The sequence below is a fragment of the Notamacropus eugenii genome, chromosome 6 (assembly GCF_028372415.1).
Source record: "Notamacropus eugenii isolate mMacEug1 chromosome 6, mMacEug1.pri_v2, whole genome shotgun sequence".
In the NCBI taxonomy this organism is placed as follows: Eukaryota; Metazoa; Chordata; class Mammalia; order Diprotodontia; family Macropodidae; genus Notamacropus; species Notamacropus eugenii.
Window position 1 is genome coordinate 357153378 of NC_092877.1, and position 23921 is coordinate 357177298.

A 23921-nucleotide genomic window follows, 5' to 3' on the forward strand; every position below is an offset into this window, starting at 1 on the left:
AAGAGTTCAACTTTAGTAAGTCCCTTATGATTTCTCTTTCCTGTTTACCTTTTCATGCTTCTCTTGATTCTTTGAAAGTCAAATTTTCTTTTCAGCTCTCGTCTTTTCATCAAGAATACTTGAAAGTCCACTATTTCATTGAAGGACCATTTTTCCCCCTGAAGTATTATACTTAGTTTTGCTGGGTAGGTGATTCTTGGTTTTAGTCCTAGTTCCTTTGACTTCTAGAATATCATATTCCACACCCTTAGATCCCTTAGTGTAGAAGGTACTAGATCTCCTGTTATCCTGATTGTATTTTCTCAATACTCAAATTGTTTCTTTCTAGCTGCTTGTAATATTTTCTTCTTGACCTGGTAACTCTGGAATTTGGCTACAATGTTCCTAGGAGTTTCTCTTTGTTTGGATCTCTTTCAGGAGGTGATTGGTGGATTCTTTCAATATTTATTTTGCCTTCTGGTTCTAGAATCTCAGGGCAGTTTTCCTTGGTAATTTCATGAAAGATGATGTCTAGATTCTTTTTTTCATCATGGCTTTCAGGTAGGCCCATAATTTTTAAATTGTCTCTCCTGGATCTATTTTCCAGGTCAGTTGTTTTTCCAATGAGATATTTCACATTATCTTACATTTTTTTCATTCTTTTGTTTTTGTTTTGTGATTTCTTGGTTTTTCATAAATTCATTAGCCTCCTTCTGTTCCATTCTCATTTTTTTTTATTTTGTAATGTTTAACAGTCACTGCCATACAATTGTGATTTTATCCCCCCCACCTACCCCCCACTCCCCCCCTCCCTCCCCACGACTGCATACAATTCTGTATAGATTCTACATATACTTTCCTATTGAGTATATTTTCACTATAGTCATGCTATGTAGTCAGACTAAGATAAATGAAAGAAATCGTATAACAAATCAGAACATGATACACAAACACATACACATACACAAACATGATCTGCTACAATATGTGAGTGACTTCCATATTTCTCTCTCTGAGTGTGGCAGGCATTTTGCCTTGAGATCCTCCATTGGGATTTTTTTTTTTGGTAAGAAGTTCTTGTGTTATTACAAAAATCTAAGTCTACCAGAAAAAACTCTCACACACTGTGGTTGTTGCTGTGCATAAAGTTCTCCTGGTTCTGCTCCTTTCACTCAGCATCAGGTCATATAAGTCCTTCCAGGCCTCTCTGAAGTCTTCTTGTTCATCATTTCTTATGGCACAATAGTACTCCATTACATTCATATACCATAATTTATTCAGCCATTCCCCAATTGATGGACATCCCCTTGACTTCCAGTTTTTGGCAACTACATAGAGTGCTGGTATAAATATTTTTGTACATGTGGGACCCTTTCCCATTTTTATGATCTCTTGGGGATATAGTCTTAGTAGCGATATTGCTGGGTCAAAGGGTATGCACATTTTTGTAGCCCTTTGGGCATAGTTCCAAATTGCTCTCCAGAATGGTTGGATGCGCTCGCAGCTCCACCAACAATGAATTAGTGTTCCAACTTTCCCACATCCTCTCCAGCATTTATCATTTTCTTGTTCTGTCATGTTTGCCAATCTTATAGGTGTGATGTGGTACCTCAGAGTTGTTTTGATTTGCATCTCTCTAACCAATAGTGATTTAGAGCATTTTTTCATATGATTATAGATAGCTTTAATTTCTTCCTCTGAAAATTGCCTGTTCATATCCTTTGACCATTTATCAATTGGGGAATGACTTGTATGATTGTACATTTGGATCAGTTCTCTATATATTCTAGAAATGAGGCCTTTATCCCCGAGCTTAGCTGTAAAAATTCTTTCCCAATTTACTACATCCCTCCGGATTTTGGTTGCATTGGGTTTGGTTGTGCAAAAACTTCTCAGTTTAATGTAATCAAAGTTATCCATTTTGCATTTCATAATGCATTCTATCTCTCCTTTAGTAAAGAATTCTTCCCTTCTCCATAGATCTGATAAATACACTATTCCTTGCTTCTCCAGTTTATTCATGGTATCAATCTTTATACCTAAATCATGTACCCATTTGGACTTTATTCTTGTGTACGGTGTCAGGTATGGGTCTATGCCTAATTTCCGCCACACTGTTATCCAGTTTTCCCAGCAATTTTTGTGAAACAATGAGTTCTTATCCCAGAAGCTGGGGTCCTTGGGTTTATCAAACAGAAGGTTGCTATATTCCTTGCCTACTGCATCTTGAGTGCCAAGTCTATTCCACTTGTCTACCTCTCTGTTTCTTAGCCAATACCAAGTGGTTTTGATAATTGCTGCTTTATAGTACAGTTTGAGGTCTGGTAGCGCTAGGCCACCTTCCCAAGCATGTCTTTTCATTAGTCCCTTTGATATTCTGGACCTTTTGTTTTTCCAAATGAATTTTGATATTATTTTGTCCAGCTCTAGAAAGTAATTGTCTGGTAGTTTAATTGGTATGGCACTAAATAAGTATATTAATTTGGGTAGAATTGTCATTTTTATTATATTAGCCCGGCCTACCCATGAGCAACTAATGTTTTTCCACTTACTTAAATCTGACTTTATTTGTGCAAAAAGTGTCTTGTAATTGTGTTCATATAATCCCTGGGTTTGTTTTGGCAGGTAGACTCCTAAGTATTTTATACTGTCTACCCTAACTTTAAATGGGATTTCTCTTTCTATCTCTTGCTGTTGGACTTTGTTGCTAATATATAGGAATGCAGAAGATTTGTGTGGGTTTATTTTGTACCCTGCAACTTTGCCAAAGTTGTTTATTAATTCTAGTAATTTTTTACTTGAATCTCTGGGATTCTCTAGGTAAATCATCATATCATCTGCAAAGAGTGATAACTTAGTTTCTTCTTTGGCTATTTTAATTCCTTGGATATCTTTATCTTGTCTAATTGCTACAGCTAACATTTCTAGTACCATATTAAATAATAGTGGTGATAATGGACAACCTTGTTTCACCCCTGATCTTATTGGGAATGCATCTAGCTTATCCCCATTGCATATAATGCTTGCTGAAGGTTTTAGATAGATACTGCTTATTATTTTATGGAAAGTTCCCTTTATTCCTACATTCTCCAATGTTTTTAGTAGGAATGGATGTTGTATTTTGTCAAAAGCTTTTTCTGCATCTATTGAGATAATCATGTGGTTTTTGTTAGCTTTGTTGTTGATGTGATCGATAATGCTAATAGTTTTCCTAATATTGAACCAGCCCTGTAGTCCTGGTATGAATCCTACCTGATCATAATGTATTAATCTCGTGATAAGATGCTGTATTCGTTTTGCTAGAATCTTATTTAAAATTTTTGCATCTATATTCATTAGGGAAATTGGTCTATAATTTTCTTTCTCTGTTTTGTCTCTTCCTGGTTTGGGTATCAAAACCATATTTGTATCATAGAAAGAATTTGGGAGGACTCCTTCTTCCCCAATTTTCAAGAATAGTGTATGTAGTATTGGAATTAACTGTTCTTTAAATGTTTGATAGAATTCACTTGTGAATCCATCTGGCCCTGGAGATTTTTTCCTAGGGAGTTCATTGATGGCTTGCTCAATTTCTTTTTCTGAGATGGGGTTGTTTAAGTAATCAACTTTCTCTTCTGTTAATCTGGGCAATTTGTATTTTTTAAAATATTCATCCATCTCATTTAGATTATCGAATTTGTGGGCATAAAGTTGGGCAAAGTAGTTTCTAATTATTGTTTTAATTTCCTCCTCATTGGAGGTGAGTTCACCCCTTTCATTTTTAATATTAGTAATTTGGTTTTCTTCTTTCTTTTTTTTAATCAGATTGACCAAAGGTTTATCAATTTTATTAGTTTTTTCATAAAACCAACTATTGGTTTTATTTATTAATTCAATAGTTTTCTTAATTTCAATTTTATTAATCTCTCCTTTGGTTTTCAGTATTTCTAATTTGGTATTTATTTGGGGATTTTCAATTTGTTCTTTTTCTAGCTTTTTCAACTGCAAGCCTAAGTCATTGATCTCCTCTTTCTCTATTTTATTTATGTAAGCATTCAGAGATATAAAACTTCCCCTAATAACTGCTTTTGCAGTATCCCATAAGTTTTGGTATGTTGTCTCACTATTGTCATTCTCTTGAATGAAATTGTTGATTGTTTCTATGATTTCTTCTTTAACCCAACCCTTCTTTAGAATTAGATTATTTAGTTTCCAATTGATTTTTGCTTTCTCTTTCCCTGGCCTTTTATTACATGTAATTTTTAATGCATTATGATCTGAAAAGGATGCATTGATTATGTCTACCTTTCTGCACTGGATTGTGAGATTTTTATGTCCTAGTACATGGTCAATTTTTGTAAATGTTCCATGTACCACTGAGAAAAAAGTATATTCCTTTCTATTCCCATTTAATTTTCTCCAAAGATCTATCATATCTACCTTATCCAGAGTTTTATTTACCTCCTTAACCTCTTTCTTGTTTATTTTGAGGTTGGATTTATCGCGTTCAGAGAGGGGGAGGTTGAGGTCCCCCACTAGTATAGTTTTGCTATCAATTTCTTCCTTCAACTCCCCCAACCTCTCCTCTAAGAATTTGGATGCTATACCACTTGGAGCATACATGTTTAGTAATGATATTGCTTCATTGTCTATGGTGACTTTTAGCAGGATATAGTTTCCATCCTTATCCCTTTTGATTAGATCTATTTCTGCTTTTGCTTTGTCTGAGATTAGGATTGCTATTCCTGCCTTTCTTACATGAGCTGAAGCACAATATATTCTGCTCCATCCTTTGACCTTTATCCTATGTGTATCCCCCCGTTTCAAATGTGTTTCTTGTAAGCAGCATATTGTTGGATTATGGCTTTTAATCCATTCTGCTATCCGTCTCCGTTTTATGGGAGAGTTCATTCCATTCACATTCACAGTTATGATTACAATCTGTGTATTTCCCTCCAACCTCTTTCCCACCATTTGTGCTTTTAGCTCTCCCGTCTCCCTTCCCCTCCTCAATAGTATTCACTTTTCTCCCCCTCCTCCTGCAGCCTTCCCCTCCTTCTTTTGACCCCCCTCCCTTTTAGTTCCCTTTACTCTTATTGCTTCTTTCCTCCCTTTTAGCCACCCTTCCCTTTCTTCCCCCTTCCCCTCCTACTACCTATAGAGCTAGTTAGGATTATCTACTTAAGATTATTGTTCCCTCCTTTGAACAAATCAGATGAGAGTACCTCTCAAACAATGCTCATCTCCCTCCCCTCCTTCCCTCTACTATAGTTTTGTACTTCTTCCTGTGATATAATTTGCCATTTTCTGCTTCCCCCTTTCCACACCTCCTATTACATTCCCTTCTCATACTTAAATCATATTTTTGACATGACATCATTTACTTTATGCCCGTTCCCTCTACATATATCCCTTTTATCATAATAGCTGCACAGTTCTCAAGATTAACAGGTATCATCTTCCCTTATAGGGAGGTAAACAGTTTGCCCTAATTGAGTAGCAAGTTTTTGTTTTTGTTTTTTCCCCTCTGTTTACCTTTTTATGATTCTCTGGAGACCTGCATTTGAAGATCAAATTGTCTATTGAGTTCTGGTGTTTTGGTCAGGAAGCTCTGGAAATCCCTTATTTCGTTGAATGACTTTCTCCTTGCCTGAAATGTTATGCTGAACTTTGCTGGGTAGTTGATCCTTGGTTGAAGTCCCAACTCCTTTGCCTTACGGAATATTGGGTTCCAATTCTTTCGATCTTTTAATGTAGAAGCTGCAAGGTCCTGTGTGATCCTGACTGTGTGTCCTTGATATTTGAATTGTTTCTTTCTGGCTGCTTGTAGTATTTTCTCCTTCACTTGATAGCTCTCTAATTTGGCAACTATATTTCTTGGGGTTTTGAGTTTGGGATCCCTTTCGGGAGGGGAACGGTGGAGTCTTTCGATGACTATTTTGCCCTCTGAGTCTAGTACTTCTGGACAGTTTTCCTTGATGATTTCCTGGAAGATATTGTCCAGACTCTTTTCTTCATCATGGGTTTCTGGCAGGCCAATAATTCTTAGATTTTCTCTCCTGGATCTGTTTTCCAGGTCAGTTGTTTTTCCAATTAAATATTTTACATTTTCTTCTATCTTTTCATTCTTTAGATTTTGTTTGACTGATTCTTGTTGCCTCATTGAGTCATTAGTTTCTACTTGCCCAATTCTAATCTTCATCGTAGTGTTTTCTTCAGTTAGCTTTTCCATCTCCTTTTCCATCTGACCAATTTTTCCCTTTAAGGAGCTATTTTCTCCATTTAATTTTTGTACTTCTTTTTCCAATCGACCAATTTTCCCAGTTAGGTTTTGGGTTTCCTTTTCCATCTGATCAATTTTCCCAATTAGGTTTTGGGTTTCCTTTTCCATTTGATTAGCTCTTCCTTTTAGGGAATTATTCTCTCCAGTTAATTTTTGAACTTCCTTTTCCATTTCTTCAATTTTCTTTTTCAGGGTGATGTTCTCATCAGTGAATTCTTTTTTTATAGTTTTAAAATCATTGGCCAGTTTTTCTTTTATATCCTTCTTCAGACGTTCCAGGTAATCTAGTTGTGCTTGCGAGAAATTCATAGTCCCATCTGAGGTTTCAGATGGAAGTACAGTCTCAGCTCTAACCTCTTTGGTGTTTGTGTTTTGGTCCTTATCCCCATAGAAAGATTCTATGGTTTTTTCACTTTTCGTCTGCTTTTTCCAATTCATGATGTTGGCTGAGTGTTGTAGCTTTTGGTTCTTTCAGTCAGAAGGTACAGATCTTTAAGTTGAGCTGATGTGTGTCTAGGCTAAAAGCAGGCTTTTGTTTTTTGTTTCCCCGATCAACCTTGGGGTTAGCTTGTTAGGTGTGTGGGAGGTGTGGTCTGGTCTCAGGCTATCTCCTCAGCTGACTTGAGGCAAAGCCAAGGTCAGGGGATGGTAATCCCAGCTTCCCTATTGTCTTCCCTTTTCCCCTGGAGGGCTGGGGCACGCCTAGAAGCTAACGCGTGTTCCCGCCCCTCCTTGGGCTCGTCTCCCGGCTCTGAGGCTTGCGTGGGTCTCAGTGCGAATTTTCTCTGCCCTGGGTCGTCTGTCCCTCCAGATCGCCTCCACCACACTAGGAAGAATTCCCCTTTGCCACTTTTCCAGCCTCTGGTGTTATGAGACCACCCGCCCCCTTCTGCTGTTCCCGCTGATCCAGGATTAATCTGGGGAAGAATTTTATGGTTCCCTCAGGGTCATGAGGGGGGAGGAGAGAGCACTTACTGATCACTCTGCCATCCCAGTTCCTGGAAGTTCAAGTAGTGACCCACCGAAGTCCGTCTTCAGGCCGAAGATTTCAAGGATTACTGCGCTGATGTCTGGCACTCAGCGGCTCTCACCGGCTCGGCCTGACTTATCTCCTGCTCCGCTGGTCTCGCCCACCACTCTCGGGCTCCTCTGGTCCCCTCCGCCCTGCCGTGCTGACCGCGCTGCGCTGTGCGCCGGGGTCTTACCCCCGCGGAACAGATCCCTCCCGTGGACCCTCCGGTCCAGCCTGGGCACCGAATCCGTCAAAGTCCGTCACCCACTGGATTTTACACCTCCAAAGTCTGGTCAGACTCTCCCCCCAGATATATCCAGAGGAGTTTTTCCAGGAGCTTAGGTGAGTCGTTGCTTTCACTCCGCCATCTTGGCTCCGCCCTCTCCATTCTCATTTTTAAAGAACTATTTTCTTCAGTGAGCTTTTGAACTTCCTTTTTCATTTGGCTAATTCTGCTTTTTAAAGCATTCTTCTCATTGACTTTTTGAACCTCTTTTACCAATTGTGTCAGCATATTTTTAAAGGTGTTATTTTCTTCATCATTTTTTTGGAGTTTCCTTTAGCAAGTTGTTTACTTGCTTTTCATGATTTTCTTGCATCTCTCTCATTTCTCTTCCCAATTTTTCCTCCACTTCTCTTACTTGATTTTCAAAATCCTTTTTGAGCTCTTCCATGGTCTGAGACAAGTGACTATTTATTTTGGATGTTTGGGATACAGAAGCCTTGACTTTTATGTCTTTCCCTGATGATAAGCATTGTTCTTCCTCATCCATAAGGATGGGAGAAGATATCTGTTCACCAAGAAAGTAGCTCTCTATAGTTATATTTTTCTCCTTTTTTGAGCATTTTCCCAACCAGTTACTTGTCTTTTGGGTCCTTTGTCAAGAGTAGGGTATTCTCTGGGGCTCTGTAAGATCTCAGTTCCTCCAAGGTGACACGGTCAAGCATGTACACTACTCTGGGAGTAACCAGAAACTTTTGTGCCCAGAATCTGTGAGTAATAGAGTTTCTTCTCCACAGCCACCTGGCCTCCAGTTCCACCAAACCAGCACTGAGGGCTGAGATTAGATAAGCTTCTCAACTCCCCCAGGGGCTTTCAGTGGGGGCAGGGCCACCATTCAGTGTGAGATAAAGATCAACTGCTCAATTTCCCCAGGAGCAGTAGGTGGGGGCAGAACCACCACACAGAGCTGAGGTAAGAATCAGCTGCTCAGTTCCCCCAGGGGTTTTATGATCTAACAGTGAATGCTGGCTGCTGTGGGATCTGGTACTGCTTGATGTGGTCTCTGCTGCCACCACCTGAGGCCAGAGCTATGGGAAGACCCCTTCTCCCTTGGATTCCTTGTTCAGTCAGCTGAAAAAGCCCTCTCACTGACCTTTGGCACCTGTGGGTTGAGGGATCCCCAGACCACTGCTACTGCCACTGGAGATTCCACCCCTGAGGCATGCTCAGGTCCTCCTCCAGGCACCATGCGCAAGGCCAAGGCTGGGCTGGGCTCTGCTCCATGTCTCATGCAAAAGACCTTTCTTGTTGGTTTTTCAGGTCACCCTGGGCTGGAAATCTCCTCCACTCTGTTGTTCTGTGGCTTCTGCTGCTCTAGAATTTGTGAGAGTCTTTCTTCACAGTATTTTATAGGCTGTAGGGGAAGAGCTAGTGTATGTGCATCTTTCTACTCCACCATCTTGGCTAGGCACAATCCCTTTCTTCCTGGACGCTCTAACTCATCTCTTTATACCTCATTTAGTCTTGCAGCCATTTCTTTCTTTCCTAAATATTGCTACTACAAACCAGAATTTATGTAGTATATTAAAATTTGCAAAATGTTTTACATTTGATGCTCACAACCATCCTATGAGGTAGGTACTATTATTACTCTTTTTTACTGATGAAGAAACTGAGACTGGAGGTTAAAAGTCTTACATAGAGTCACACAAGAGCTAAGTGTCTGAGGCAGGATGTAGGATTCAAGCTCTTGTATTTCTCATACCAAATCTAGTGCTTTCACCCTTTGCCACTTGTGGGGGTACTTACTTTTTTTTTTTTTTTAAAGAATCAGTTTTATATTCTTCAGAAAGAAAGAGGGAATATCTGTGGTGACCTCTTGTACATTGTGTTGTGGTAATTATTACTCCTGTAGAGCTGTTTTCTGGGCCCATATTATTCTTACACCCTTTTAGTCTTAGTTAAAATATGATTGTGATAGTTTCAGTTCCTGTGGTGTAGTTTCATACTGTGCATGGTCTATCTGTAATAATCCTGTCTGTGGGCAGGCTGAGCCTTGCACTTTTACCAGGGCTTCAGCATGTCTTTCATAAGCATCCTATCAAGCAGGGTGCCAATAACTCAGAGGTAAGATTTCTTGGCAATTTCCTACATTAAAATTTTCCACTGAAGTTGAATTTTCTGAGAGCTTGTAAGTAAGTAGTAGTAGTCAGAGAATGTTTTTCCTATGTTATATTGAATTCTTTCAAGTCATGCTAAATATTTTGGACCTAATAGATGCTTAATAAATAAATGGACCTAATAGATGATTGATTGAATGAATGAACAAATGAGCTTTTACCACTTACATATATTGTGGTTAAAAATTGATCAGTGCCAGTACCAAAGAACAATCAGCAATTTCTGAATTATCCTTCTGTTCACATGGAAATTGGAAGTTCAACTTTTTGAAAAAGGGGATAATTTAAATCAGTACCCATGCCTTGATTAGTGATATTATTGTTTGAAAATATTGGTTGAGTTTGTTTTTGTTGTATGAAATGCATGCACAGTTTGTAATATTTGCATATATTTTCAATATATAGTGAGAAATTTAAATAGTATTTAATTTCAGTGGTTGCTAGAGCCCTATAATCAGCTGTAAACTCTTAATTGAAAAAAGAATTAACATTGATATACTTTCCACTGTCTTGTTGAATTGAATTCTTGAGTTGAATAAATTTTCTAACTTTTTCCTCTGATGCAGATAAGTATTAGCTATTAATTGGGTTCAGTAGAATATCCAGATTATACACATATCAGGGTTTTATCATTAAATATATTAATACAAAACATAGTCTTAATATAATAAAAGGATTTATATATATGCTCCCTTTCTTGATTCAGGTTTCAGCCTTTCCCCTCACCACCTGTCACCACATACACTCCAGAATATAGACTCAGACACTTTAATAAATTGTTGTGACTCCAAATTAAATCATTGCCTACATTTGGCCAACCAGTTCTTTGCTGGTGAACAGCTATACCTGGAAAGAGGCTGTTGCTTGGCTGACAGATATACTCCTCTTTGTTTATTTTGTACTCAAAGCCCTTCCAGCATGGTGAGACTTATTAGATATTGTGAGTCACTAGTTTGAGACCTTTGGAAAGCCTGGTTTATGACTATACCAAGAGGAGGTCTCAGAGTAGCACTTTCATGGTGAGGATATGCAGATAGTGAACTAAAATTCCTATTGCTGTGCATAGATGTTAAAGCTCAAAATCAAGCAGTAGTCACAAAGTATATATTTAGAGTTTATACTTTTGACTTTATAGTCATATGTTGGTCTTCTTTTATAGACAAGAGCCCAAGTTTTATCCAGATTGGATGTTGCCCATCGATTTTTAAAGGAAATTCATCCTGATGAATCTCAAGAGGAACAGAATTTGAAAAAAGAGAGGAATAAAAATGGAAGTGCCTTACAAACTCAGTCTATGCAAGTCAGTGACGCTGAGGTAAGGGGAAGGAAAACAAGCTCAAACTTTGTCTTATGTGAACTATAATTCATGTTCATCTAAATCTCTATACTTATTTTGGAACTTTTATTGCAATAAAATTTAGCGTTTCCTTTTTAAGAAGCAAGTTTGTCCTTATTTGTTAAATAAGCCTAATTAAGGATAACAAAAAAGAATGCCCCAGAGCAGTCATGCTTCATCCCCTCAGCTTTGGCCTTATGCCTCATTGGCCTTCTCCCTCTTCTCCTATAGTCCTCTTCTCTTGGTGAGTTCCTCCCAGAACCTTCATTTGGAGAAAAGGTTCAGACCGACCATGCTTGACTTTCTTGACTTTGCCTTCATTCTCCAAGCTGGGAATTTACATTTTATGTGTTTTGTTTCTCCCCAATAGAATGTGACTCCTTGAGGACAGGACTGCCTTTCCTTCTGCTCATATTTGTATCTCCAAAACTTATCACAGAAGGCAGCACATAATGAGCACTTAATAAGTGCCTACTAGGTGACTTTCCCTCCCCCCCAGAAATGCCACTGAAAAGCGACATTTTGTTATAGAGTTTCCAGGCTGCATGTGAGTTTGAAGGAATGAGAAATGGAATTTGGGTCCCATGTCTTGTGCTGCAAATACCTCTGTGCATGTCTCTGTCTCTGTCTCTGTCTCTCTCCCTCTCTCTCACACACACACACACACGCACACACCCACACACACACACACACACATACATATTGTCACACCAAAAGAATGTATGTTCTGAGGAGCCTGGTATTTTACGATTTTTATCATTGTCTCCTCATTTGCCTAGCACAGAGCCCAGCAGATAGATAATAGGTGCTTAATAAGTTCATGCTTAGTGACTGAAAGATTTATTCACAGGCATGTAATACTTGGAAAATTTTGCATTGCAAATGTGTTTTTTTTCTTTTAGGATAACAGTATAAGATTGTTAAAAGTGTAATGCAGTTTCTCCAATGCAAAATGGCCCATTCTCTTCCTACTATTTATTTTTGGCCCCAATTCTCATTATAAATTCACAGTTTTTATTCAGAGTATTTGCATTGATGAACCAATTGAATGGGTCTCTATGCTACAGAGTTTTGCTGTAGAAGACTCAAAGATCTGTAAAAATATACAACAGTTTTGATTGTGCTATTTGTACCTGTGTTCTTCCTGTAGGTTAGGCCCACATAGTATTGGGGTTTCTTCAATTAACTGAAATAACAAGAAAGTATAATTCTAATAGTTATATGTAATAATTAACTTTTTAAAGTCACGTAGTATCCCTATAGTTATGGAACTAGAAAACTGAGGATCTTGAATTAAATGATAGGTACAAAAGAGAGTGTTCCTCTGTCCATAATATGCAGTGCTGAGATTTGACAGCTATGTAATGGATTTAATTGCTGTAGAAAGCCATGTTAAATAATTCAGGTCCCAGCAAAGAATTATTATTATCCTTTTTTAGTTGAATTATCCAGTTTGACTGGCTACAGTGATTTCCTTCACTGAATGATTGAAGAATCTCTCCTTTGTTTTGCTCTCAGTGTAGGCAGAGGCAGTCTTTACATATACATACGTACATACACACATGTGATACACAGTATCACATGTGTGTATGTATGTATGTATGTATATAGTTAGTGAATCTGTCTAGACTTCTGTCACTGAACTTTAAGTTGTGTGCAGAACAATAGATCAGGTTGCTTCATCTTATCTAGTATTGTTTTTCATATGTTCACAAACTCTAATTGGAATGTTCACAATGCTGAATAACTATAGAGAACGTTGGAAAGTATAGAAACATGCAGGTTTTTGATAAAAATTTCAGTATAATGTTCATATTTGGTAGTTAGTAGATAGAATTTAATTTTAAGAGGTCATGATGTAATGCCTAAGATGTTAAAATCATAAAACTTTGCCTAACAATTTTGATTAATGCTTGAAATTGAATTAGGTTGATTCTATACCATCTGAAAAGGCTGAATCGATAAATCAGACTGGGGGGCTCCTGCTTCAAGGTTCATTTGATGAGGAGGAGTCTGCTCGATCATTTCAAGAGATTTTAACTCAGTGGAGAAATGATAATCATGTGAACAAAGAGAAACATATCCAAAAGAATCCCAAAACAGGTAGAGATGGACTTTCACAAATTCATGTCTTTTTTTTTTTTTTAAGAAAGTATGGTTATTTTCGTTTCTGTTTGGAATACTATTTTGTGGATTGTTACTTATTCATTCTCAGAAATCCCACTCTATCTCAAGTCTACTGGAAAGAGAAACACATAAACACGAGATATCTAGATGGTGTGGTGAGCAGAGTGCTAGGTCTGGAGTCAGGAAGACATGGGTTCACAGTCTCAGACCTTTATTAGTTGTGTGACCCTGGGCAAGACATTGAACTTCTTCCTACTACCACTCCCCCTGTGCACCAGATTTCCCAAAGACATATCTGTTTCTTGAAAAAAACCCAAGATATCAACTGAATATTGTCAGTTTAGGAATTATATCTTAATATAATATAGAGTTATGGGTGTGGGCATTGCAATTATACTGGAATCTCATTAGTGGGTGGATTTCTATATACTTCTCATTGTCCACAGTACTTTTGTGTTTCTTTTATTTACATTTTTATATTTTGTATTTGTAATCTTTTCTTTCCTGTTAGGGCATAATCATTTAATGGGTAGAATCCAGAACAGAGATTCCCAAATTTATTTAGACTACTACCCCTTTAGAAAAAATTATGAAGTACCTTTCTGGAAATCTACTTTCTTTAGCCCTTTAGGGGTTTTTTTTAGATTTGCATTATTTCAAAGAATTTAAAATATTTTTTAAAAAGATATATCTTAGTATAATTTATTGTAAATTTGTACTATTTTTTCCTGCATTGAAATTTTGATGATGAAATATCACATCATGGTGTATATGTGTGTGTATGTGTGTGTGTGTGTGTGTGTATAGTATCGTATTGTAAACAAGTCATTACGCGCAAATATTCCTGTCCCTGCATGCTGGTCTTCTTGTCAAAGTGCAACACATTCACCTACCAACACTTTCTTATTAAGGCTTGTTGGCGGAATTGACCACTGATAGGTTATAACTTACATTTTGTGTTTATTTGGAAATAATGTTATCATTCTGACTTTAACTGTGTCATTCAACAGATGACACACAGATGAATGAGTTTTTCAGATTTTTCGTATCATTTCTTCTTGTGCTTCCACTGCCCCTTTGTTTTAATTCAGTGCCCCCCATTTGCTCCCGAGACTACTGCTGGATCATTTGGATGCTTGGATCATTTCAGTGCCCCTGGCGAAGGTGTTGCCCACTATGGGAACCGGTGGCTAGAAGAAAGAGAATTTAAGAACGTGAACATGAGCAGTAGTTCTTTAATTGCTCTAAACTTCAGTTTTATCATCTGTCAAATGAGGATAATAATGCCCTCCATGTTTACCTCGAAGTTTTTTGTGAGGATCATCTCAGATCATAGCTTTTCAAATACAAGTTCTTAATGCATTCCTTTAGGATTATCCATCTTGCCTCTTTGAGATGTTCTCTTATGATTAAGTAGCCAATAATTTTTTAAATAGATTGATGAATGCTTCCTGTCATCCAAAAGTATTATTGTGCCCCTATTGACAATAAATATGACTTTTGAAGGTAAAAACCTAATTTTTTATTGATATGTGAAGCATTTAGCCCAGACCGAGCACACATAAATACTATATTAATGTTAACTATTATGATTTTTACTATTAACTGTTAATTTTGATGTCATAAATTACAGTGAAAATTTCCTAGATTTGGGAAATCAGTGCATCAGATTAAAGAGAAAGTTTTTCATTAATAAATATCTGAGCATCAGCTTGGAGAATATCCTAAAGATATAAATTCTGGCAGGCAGTTGTCTTCTGCGAGTGTCATTGTTGAATATTTCTTCACTCTGTGCTCTAGAGTGTTAACGTTGTATGGCTGATGGAGGAGCAGTACATCTATTTAATTTCTCTTTCTCCTTCAGAGTAATCAGTTTGCTCAAAAAGACAAGCATAGGAATTGTTATAAGGTTGTAAGTAAAGAAATAATTGAAGAAAATAATATATGCATTTCAAGCTTAATGATTTTGTTGCTAGCACTTTGTAAATTGAATTTGTATTTGTATTCTAAAAGTCTCGTATATTCAGTAGAGTCTTTTACAGTTCTTTTGAAGTCTAAGCCTACTGATCACAGGGATAGACAAAACAAACACATACTTCTTGAACTGAGCTGCATTTGATGAGTTATGGTAATTAATGAATTACTTTTGAATGATAGATGAACAATTTATTTTTTTTAGAGCAAATGGAAGCATCTGAGGTACAGACAAATCTTAAAATCTGGAGAGAACCACTTCAAATTGAATTTAAAGATGACAGCCTGACTTATATGGAAAGATTGTGGCTAAAGAAACATAGAAGGTATTTACCCAATTTATACAATATTAACGAACAACACAAAAGCTATTAAACATTCTATACTTGTGTAAAGTGCCTCTCTACAGCTAATTTATCCATACTCTTCATAATTGAATAAATAACAATTTGAAGGTAAGATTAAATCACTATGAAACTCCTGTTTTTCTGCTGAGAATTCTAATTCCATTTGTTAGTATGACAGGTCATTATTTTTGGACCCAGTGTTAGAGAATAAAATTTTTATATAGAAAAAAAGACAAATCTGGCATAAGAGGTCAGAAAACCAGTAAGTTAGAAATAGGCTAAAGTTTCATTCACTTGAATGAAGGATTTATTTTACCTCAGTTTCATACTTAGTGTTTAAAACTTTAAACCCAAGAAATGTTAGGAGTATTTCAGTCATATTGTATTACATTTTCCATTTAACTCTGCATTGGTATGCAGTGCTGAGACAGAATTCAAAAACAAAATATTTCTGAGAATAATGTCCATTATAACTCTTGGTCGTACTGGTTCATGTTCCTTTGTACATTGTTACTGGTCTCTGTAGCTGTAGGCCTGGGTAGATAAGTCAGGCCTATCAGTTTGACCAAAAGTTTGACCTAGAACCATGATTGAAATGTTTCTGATTTTGAACATGGAGATAGAACTAGATAAACTCCTTAGGCCCAGCCTTAACAAAAACTCATTTTTTTCCAACATGTAAAGGGCAATACCTTTGGACATTTTAGTCACAGTTGTAAGACATATTTGAGATCATGTGGGCCATCTGTCTACTCAGATTGTTAGTCAGCTTCTGTTTGAGCACTTCCAGGTGTGGGCAGTTTACAGTCTTACAAAGCATTTCATTGTATTTGTGAATTCTTCATAATTTCAAAGATCTTCCTCCTGCCATTTGAATCCCTGAAACTTTCACCCATTGGTGATCATGCCATCTTCTGGTGCTATATAGAAAAATTGTAATAATAATTTCAACGACTATAATTCCATGTATTATTGGTTAAATGATTTCTCCCAAGTACAGTACAAACAGTGCAGAAGGTGATCCGTGGTGTGAATTATCACTCCTAATGGAAAACAAAACAAGACAAAACTTGAGGCCAGGAATATAAAGACCTATGTCTTCTTCATTCTGGTTGTTTCACTTGACAGCCTTGCAACCTCGACATTATGCCATGTGAGCAGTCACCTGAAGTCATCTCAGACTTTACTTTGAATATTCTGTAGTCTAAGATCTTTTTTTTTCTTGTCTGCAAATACCAACTTTTAAATAGAATTTCCCTATTAGGATTCATTTAGCTCAATTAGAGAAAATGTAATAACACTAGGTAAAGACCAGTCTTTCAATCATTCTATAATGATTGTTAGATTATTTTTATAGAGAAAAAGCTATCTTATGGTCCCAGACTCTACCCATGCTGTGCTGAGGTGTCTCAAAAAGGTGTTCCAGTGGTCACAAGGATGGACTGGTAAGAATGTTGAGAGCTCAGTAGACCTTGTTTTTACCATTAGAAAAATAGCCCAAAGTAATCTACTGACAAATGTCTCTCTCTTTCATGTTTATCATATATACCTGTGCTTATTTTTACATACATGTGGATTTGTATTCCTATAGTTTCACTTTCTAGTTACAGTTACACATCAGTATTAAAGACCAATGATCAATAAGGAAGTTCCCAGTCTTTCCCTTTCCTAGCATATAGATCGCATAACCTCACTTCTCAGAGACAAAGACTTCTTGTCCTGTTAGTGTGGAGTGGGTTTCAGTCATGGTGCAAATTAGCATCTCTGAGTTAGAAAGAACCTCAGAGGCCATACAATATGGTCTGTTTCCCTGAGAACCCCCTTTATAAATCTACTGTACAAAAGTGATCACACAGCTGTTTTCATTTTATACTTGAAGTTCATTGCTGAAAGGGAATCTCCTCTCTAATGAGGTATTCCTTTCTTGTTATTATTTTTCATTTAGTCGTGTCTGACTCTTCATGCCAGTACTGTCTGTGGAGTTTTCTTGGCAAAGCTATTGGAGTGTTTGCCATTTCCTTCTCCAGTGGGTTAAGGCAAATGGGAACCAGTGACTTGCCCAGGGTCACACAGGTAGCAAATGTCTGAGGCCAGATTTGAACAAAAGTCTTTCTGACTCCAGGCCTAGTTCTCTATCCACTGTGCCACGTTGCTGCCTCCTTCAATTCTGAGAGAGTTCTGATTCTCTGTAAGTTCCACCAATTGTTACTCGGGGCAGTGGGGGTGGAGTGGGGGAGAGTAGAACAAGTTTAATCCCTGGTCCATCAAAGATCTTTTATATTCTCAGAGATAGCTATATGCTTGACTTGTTCAAATCTTCTCTTTTTCAAACTAAACACCCCATGCTCGTTCAATGACTCTTCATCTTGTTTTCCCTCTTCTAAATGAATCCACATTATTAATGCCCTCCTTTAAAGGTGATCGAGAACTGAAGCCAGTGCTGTGGATCTGAAAGTGGTCAGGGTGTTTGACCCTCTTCATGGAGCCTGCACAAGAGGGCTCTTAAGGCTACTGAAGATTGTGCTACTGATGCATGCTGAGCTTGTAGTTCTTAGGATCAGTTACTGCCAATAATTTTAAAAGCAGCTGTATTTTGTAGTCACTCTTTCCTGCAGACTTGGGCTTCTTTCTATTACAGGAATAGTAGGAATGGAGGAGAGATTACAGGAGATTAGTTATCAGACACAAATCAGAAGAATATTGACTGTTCTGTGTTCCTGATTAGCAGCTTGATTAGGGGTAAGACATTTAGCATTTGTATGCTCAGTTTATAGATTTATTAAAATGAAGTACTTGGACTACGTGATCTGTAATATTCCTTCTGGTCTAAAATTACATGACTATGAACAGATCTGTCATGCCTTATCATGGAAACCCCAAACTTTATGTAGATGTTTCTGATTTTTCAGTGAATCTAAGCACTGTCTGTGAAATTCTTATTGGTTTAAGCTTGTCAGGATGAAAATTTTAGTGTCACAGCCCAATGAGTGCCATGTCTGGGGAACTGGCTGAATGGACCTACTACTTGCTTGGAAATTTAGCCAGTTTCTTGCAGGACATATCTTTACAAAAATTAATAGGTTTTTTTTTTCATATTTAGTGCAGAGGCATTTTGTGAACTTTAGCATTTTGTTGATAGCCTGATGTTTTCTTAGAGGACCATGCTCTTCTAACTAATTAGGCATAATCTCTCTTCTTGGTAATATATTGTGAAATAAAGAAGTCAAACTTGCTTATAGGAAAGGTTTTTTTAATCACCTTTTAAGACTTTCATTGCTCTTTTGTTTCACAGGAACCCACTTCATTGTGCGAAGGACGTATCACTGGAGAGAGAGCTAAGTCCATGTATACCCATTAGTGAACCATCTACTCTTTTAGCAACTTCTATCGAAGACATGATACTAAGTGAAAAAGATGATAGTATTGAAGGTGCACTGAAATTTGATAATATCTTGATTATATATGATTTTAATTTTAATGCATTAAGCCTCTATCAGGGACATTTGGTTTTTCTTGGATGTAAATTACCCTCAATTAGAATGGCCAGTCAGAGATTACCAAATCCCTCAAACATGCTTTCTTTTTTCTTTTTTTAAAGGTCCTTAGTCTTCTATGGAATGAAAAAAAAATAAAATAACCATCTTGTATTAAGTAAAATGCATTTTTAAAAAGTAAAGATGAGAGACAGGAACTGTGCCTATGATTTTACTGCCCTGGGGAGCTCTTGAGTGAAGAAAGTCCCACTAGTATAAGTTGGAATCTTCTCATTGTCTTATCTGAATTGTCTAGAGCACTGATGTCAAACTCAGATAGAAATGGGCACCACTAACCCATACACAAGAATCCCTGTAGGCAACATATTGACTTTATTTTAAAATGCATTATATATGTTCTATTGAATTTATTTTGCTAAATACTTTCATTTTTTAATTTTAAATTTATTTATTTTAAGTTTTCAACATTCATTTCTACAAAATTTTGAGTCCCAAATTTTCTCCCCAACTCTCCCCTGCCCCTACCCCAAAACACCGAGCCTTCTAATTACCCCTACCACCAATCTACCCTCCCTTCTAACATCCCTCCCTTCCTTTATCCCCATCTTCTCTTTTGACCTGTAGGGTTAGATAAATTTTTATGCCCCATTACCTGTATTTCTTATTTCCCAGTTGTATACAAGGACAATATTCAACAGTTATTCCTAAAACTTTGAGTTCCAACTTCTCTTCCTTCCTTTATCCCCATCCATGCCCATTGGGAAAGCAAGAAATTCAATATAGGCCATATATATGTAGTTTTGCAAATGACTTCCATAATACTCATGTTGTGTAAGACTATTATTTCCCTCCATCATATCCTGCCCCCCATTTCTTCTATTCTGTTTTTTGACCTTGTCCCTTCCCAAGAGTGTTGACTTCCAATTACTCTCTCCTCCCTTGCTCTGCCTTCCATCATGCCCCCCGATACTGCTTATCCCCTTCTTCCCTACTTTTCAGTACTGTAAGAGGTTTCCATACCAAAGTGAGTGTGCATTTTATTCCTTCCTCAAGTCAAATGTGATGAGAGTAAGCTTCACGTTTTCTCTCTCACCTCCTCCCTTTTTTCCTCCATTGAAAAGTCTTTTTATTGTCTCTTTTATGAGAGATAATTTTGCCCATTTCATTTTTCCCTTTCTCTTCCCGATATATTTCTCTCTCACCCCTTAATATCATTTTTTAAAAATATGATCCCATTCTATTCAACTCACCTTGTGCTCTCTGTCTCTCTCTCTATTTTATGTGTGTGTGTATGTGTGTGTATCCCACCAACTACCCAGATACTGAAAAAAGTTTCAAGAGTTACAAATATTGTCTTTCCATGTAGAAATGTAAACAGTTCAACTTTAGTAAGTCTCTTATGCTTTCTCTTTCTTGTTTACCTTTTCATGCTTCTCTTGATTCTTCTGTTTGAAAATCAAATTTTCTTTTGAGCTCTGGTCTTTTCATCAAGAATACTTGAAAGTCCCCAATTTCATTGAAAGACCTTTCTTTCCCCTGAAGTATTATACTCAGTTTTTCTGGGTAGGTGATTCTTGGTTTTAGTCCTAGTTCCTTTGACTTCTAGAATATCATATTCCACACCCTTAGATCCCTTAGTGTAGAAGGTGCTAGATCTTGTGTTATCCTGATTGAATTTCCACAATACTCAAATTGTTTCTTTCTAGCTGCTTGCAATATTTTTTTCTTGACCTGGTAACTCTGGAATTTGGCTACAGTTTCTTTTTTGGATCTTTCAGGAGGTGATTGGTGGATTCTTTCAATATTTATTTTGTCCTCTGGTTCTAGAATATCAGGGAAGTTTTCCTTGATAATTTCATGAAAGATGATGTCTAGGATCTAGTTTTGGTCGTGGCTTTCAAGTAGTCCCATAATTTTTAAATTGTCTCTCCTGGATCTATTTTCCAGGTCAGTTGTTTTTTCAATGAAATATTTCACATTTTCTTCCATTTTTTCATTCTTTTGGTTTTGTTTTGTGATTTCTTGGTTTCTCATAAATTCATTAGCTTCTGTCTGTTCTATTCTAATTTTTAGAGAACTATTTTCTTCAGTGAGCTTTTGAACCTCCTTTTCCATTTGGCTAATTCTGCTTTTTAAAGCATTCTTCTCCTCTTTCACTTTTTGAACCTCTTTGCCAATTGAGTTAGTCTATTTTTAAAGGTGTTATTTTTCTTCAGCATTTTTTTGGGGTCTCCTTTAGCAAGTTGTTGACTTACTTTTTATGATTTTCTTGCATCTCTCTCATTTCTCTTCCCAATTTTTCCTCCACTTCTCTTACTTGATTTTCAAAATCCTTTTTGAGCTCTTCCATGACCTGAGACCATTGAATATTTATTTTGGATGTTTGAGGTACAGAAGCCTTGACTTAATGTCTTTCCCTGATGCTAAGCTTTGTTCTTCCTCACCCAAAAGGATGGGAGAAGATATCTGCTCACCAAGAAATTAACCTTCTATAGTCTTATTTTATTCCTTTTTTGGGCATTTTCCCAACCAGTTCCTTGACTTTTGAGTCCTTCTTCAAGAGTCGGGTATACTCTGGGGATCTGTAAGATCATAGTTCCTCTGAGGTGGCACTATCAAGGGTGTACACTGATCTGGTAGCAATCAAAAAGTATTGTGGCCAGAATCTGTCAATAGTAGTTTCCTCTCCATAACCACCTGGCCTCTAGTTCCACCAAGCCAGAACTGGAGGCTGAGATTCAGACAAGCTTCTCAATTCCCCCAGGGACTTTCAGCAGGGCCAGGGCTGCCATTCAGAGTGAGATAAAGATCAGCTGCTCAATTTCCACAGGAGGATTAGGTGGGGGCAGGGCCACCACACAAGGTTGAGGTAAAGATCAGCTGCTCAGTTCCCCCAGTGGCTTTATGATCCAACAGTGGATGCTGGCTGCTGTGGGAGCTGCTGCTGCCTGATATGGTGTCTGCTGCCACCACCTTAGGCCAGAGTTATGGGAAGACCCTGCTCCCTTCTTGGTCAGCTGAAAAAACCCTCTCACTGACCTTTGGCACCTGTGGGTTGAGGGATCTGCAAACCACTGCTACTGCCACTGAGTATTCTGCCCCTGAGGCCTGCATGGGTCCTCCTCCCAGCACCATGCGACACAACCTGTTGCTACAGGCCTTTCCCATTGGCCTTTCAGGTCACCCTGGGCTGGAAATCTTCTCCACTCTGTTGTTCTTTGGCTTCTGCTGCTCTAGAATTTGTTGAGAGTCTTTCTGTACAGGTACTTTATAGGCTGTGGGGGAAGAGCTAGTGTACGTGCGTCTTTCTACTCTGCTATCTTCCTCCACCCCCACTAAATATTTTCCAAATGCATTTGAATCTATTTTGGGTCACATGTGGTCATGGCAACATGTTTATTCCCTCTGGTCTAATGCACTAAAAGGTTATGTGATTTGCTCAGGCTCATACAAGCAGTCTGTGGTGTTTGGCCTTGAGGCCGAAGGGCTACCCGAGTCTTACCTTTCACCTGTCGCAGGTCTTTGGTGGCCAAACTGGATAAACGTGTTGAGAGAAGAGACTTTCCAGAGTCGAACAAGGGTTAGGCTTTATTCAGGATCTCAGTTACATGTGCAGGGTGAATTCTTCCTCAGGAGAGAGGAATCCTCCTCCTCCCAAGGAGGCAAAGATCGTACAGCAAGAGGTTGGGAGCGGGAGAGGGGAGGGACCCTCTGCCCTCTAAGGGCCCCTCAGTGCAAAGAGTGCCTTCAGGCTTTCCTGACCCTACTTAAGCTCTCCCACCGCATAGTTTGCACCTGAATACTGTGCCTGCTCTCAGCCTTTAGCTAGTCAACGACAGGTGTGCTCAGACCATGGGTTAATCTCAAGGGTGGGATGTTCTCCCCAGCAAGTTTCCCACGGAGAAGAGGCGGAAATGCACGAGATAGCCCATGTCTTATGCCTCAATTCCCAACTGTTCCCTGGGGGGCCTCATGAGAACTCTCAGGTTTAGAAGTCCTCACCTTTACCTGCCCGAGACTGTCCACATGAAACTGACCTTACACCCCCAACACTGTGGCAGAGGCTTAACCTCTCACCATGATTTCCTGATTTCAAGGGCAGCTCTCTATCTTCTACATCATACTTTGCAAACTTAAAATTATTTCACTTCTGATGTGGGCTTTTGTTAGAAGAAATAAATGATCTTGCATTAATTCAATATTTTGATTATATGCTTAAAGTTATATTTCACTTGTGAGCTTTTGTGAGAACCAGATCCTTTTACATTCATGAAAACATACTTATAATTACATAATTAAAATGTGTATTTTACTTGTGGAAAGTTATAGTCTTTATACCCTCGTGAATGTAAAGGAGAGCAGCATCTCTGTACAGAAGGTTATACTATTTTGAAGAAAATCATTCAATAAAGTAAGAAATATTCTTTGATATGTGATGCTTTTCTTTTATGTTACCTCCTAGTTGAAGTGCTGAAAGAAAGCTATCCAGATCCTTTCCTGTCACAGCAACCTGAAGTAGAGAACATTGAGTCATCTGTGAGGATAGTGGAACTTGATGATGTGAGTGTCTCATGAAGAATGACATTACTTCTCTGCAAAGATTAGTATGTAATAAAGTACAGAAACTCATCTTCAAGAATCAAAAATTAGAAGTCATTTAGGAGGAAAGGTAGAAGTGATGGAATTTAATATAGTTGTAGAATAAAAACCCAGCTGATACATTTCTGAAGAGAGAGCACAAATTTGCCAACTGGATTGAGGCTCAGTTTCTCAGGAGTTTGAAGGCTGATTTGCAGATACAGTTGACTTAGTATTGGTGCTATAGCATGTATGTGGAAAAGCAAATTCTTACCATAAATTAATTCTATCCTACCTTAGAATTTCTATTTGTTTATGGTAGTATAATATGGATCCCTCACCCAATATTACTCAAGGGGTGGGCTCTTGAAAAACTATATGTAAATAGATTTTTAAAAGAAATTATTTT

General features: G+C 37.8%; 1 protein-coding gene across 3 annotated transcripts in view; it reads left to right on the forward strand.

Moving 5' to 3' along the window:
* The window catches only part of ZBBX (zinc finger B-box domain containing), a 153929-nt gene that overhangs the window by 66789 nt on the left and 63219 nt on the right, over nucleotides 1-23921 (forward strand). For all 3 annotated transcript variants that reach the window (XM_072618557.1, XM_072618558.1, XM_072618559.1), the window contains exons 8-12: nucleotides 10816-10971; nucleotides 12921-13095; nucleotides 15299-15419; nucleotides 18733-18869; nucleotides 23397-23494. In XM_072618557.1, coding sequence (XP_072474658.1) covers nucleotides 10816-10971; nucleotides 12921-13095; nucleotides 15299-15419; nucleotides 18733-18869; nucleotides 23397-23494 — 687 coding nt within the window. The remainder of the gene's footprint in view (nucleotides 1-10815; nucleotides 10972-12920; nucleotides 13096-15298; nucleotides 15420-18732; nucleotides 18870-23396; nucleotides 23495-23921) is intronic.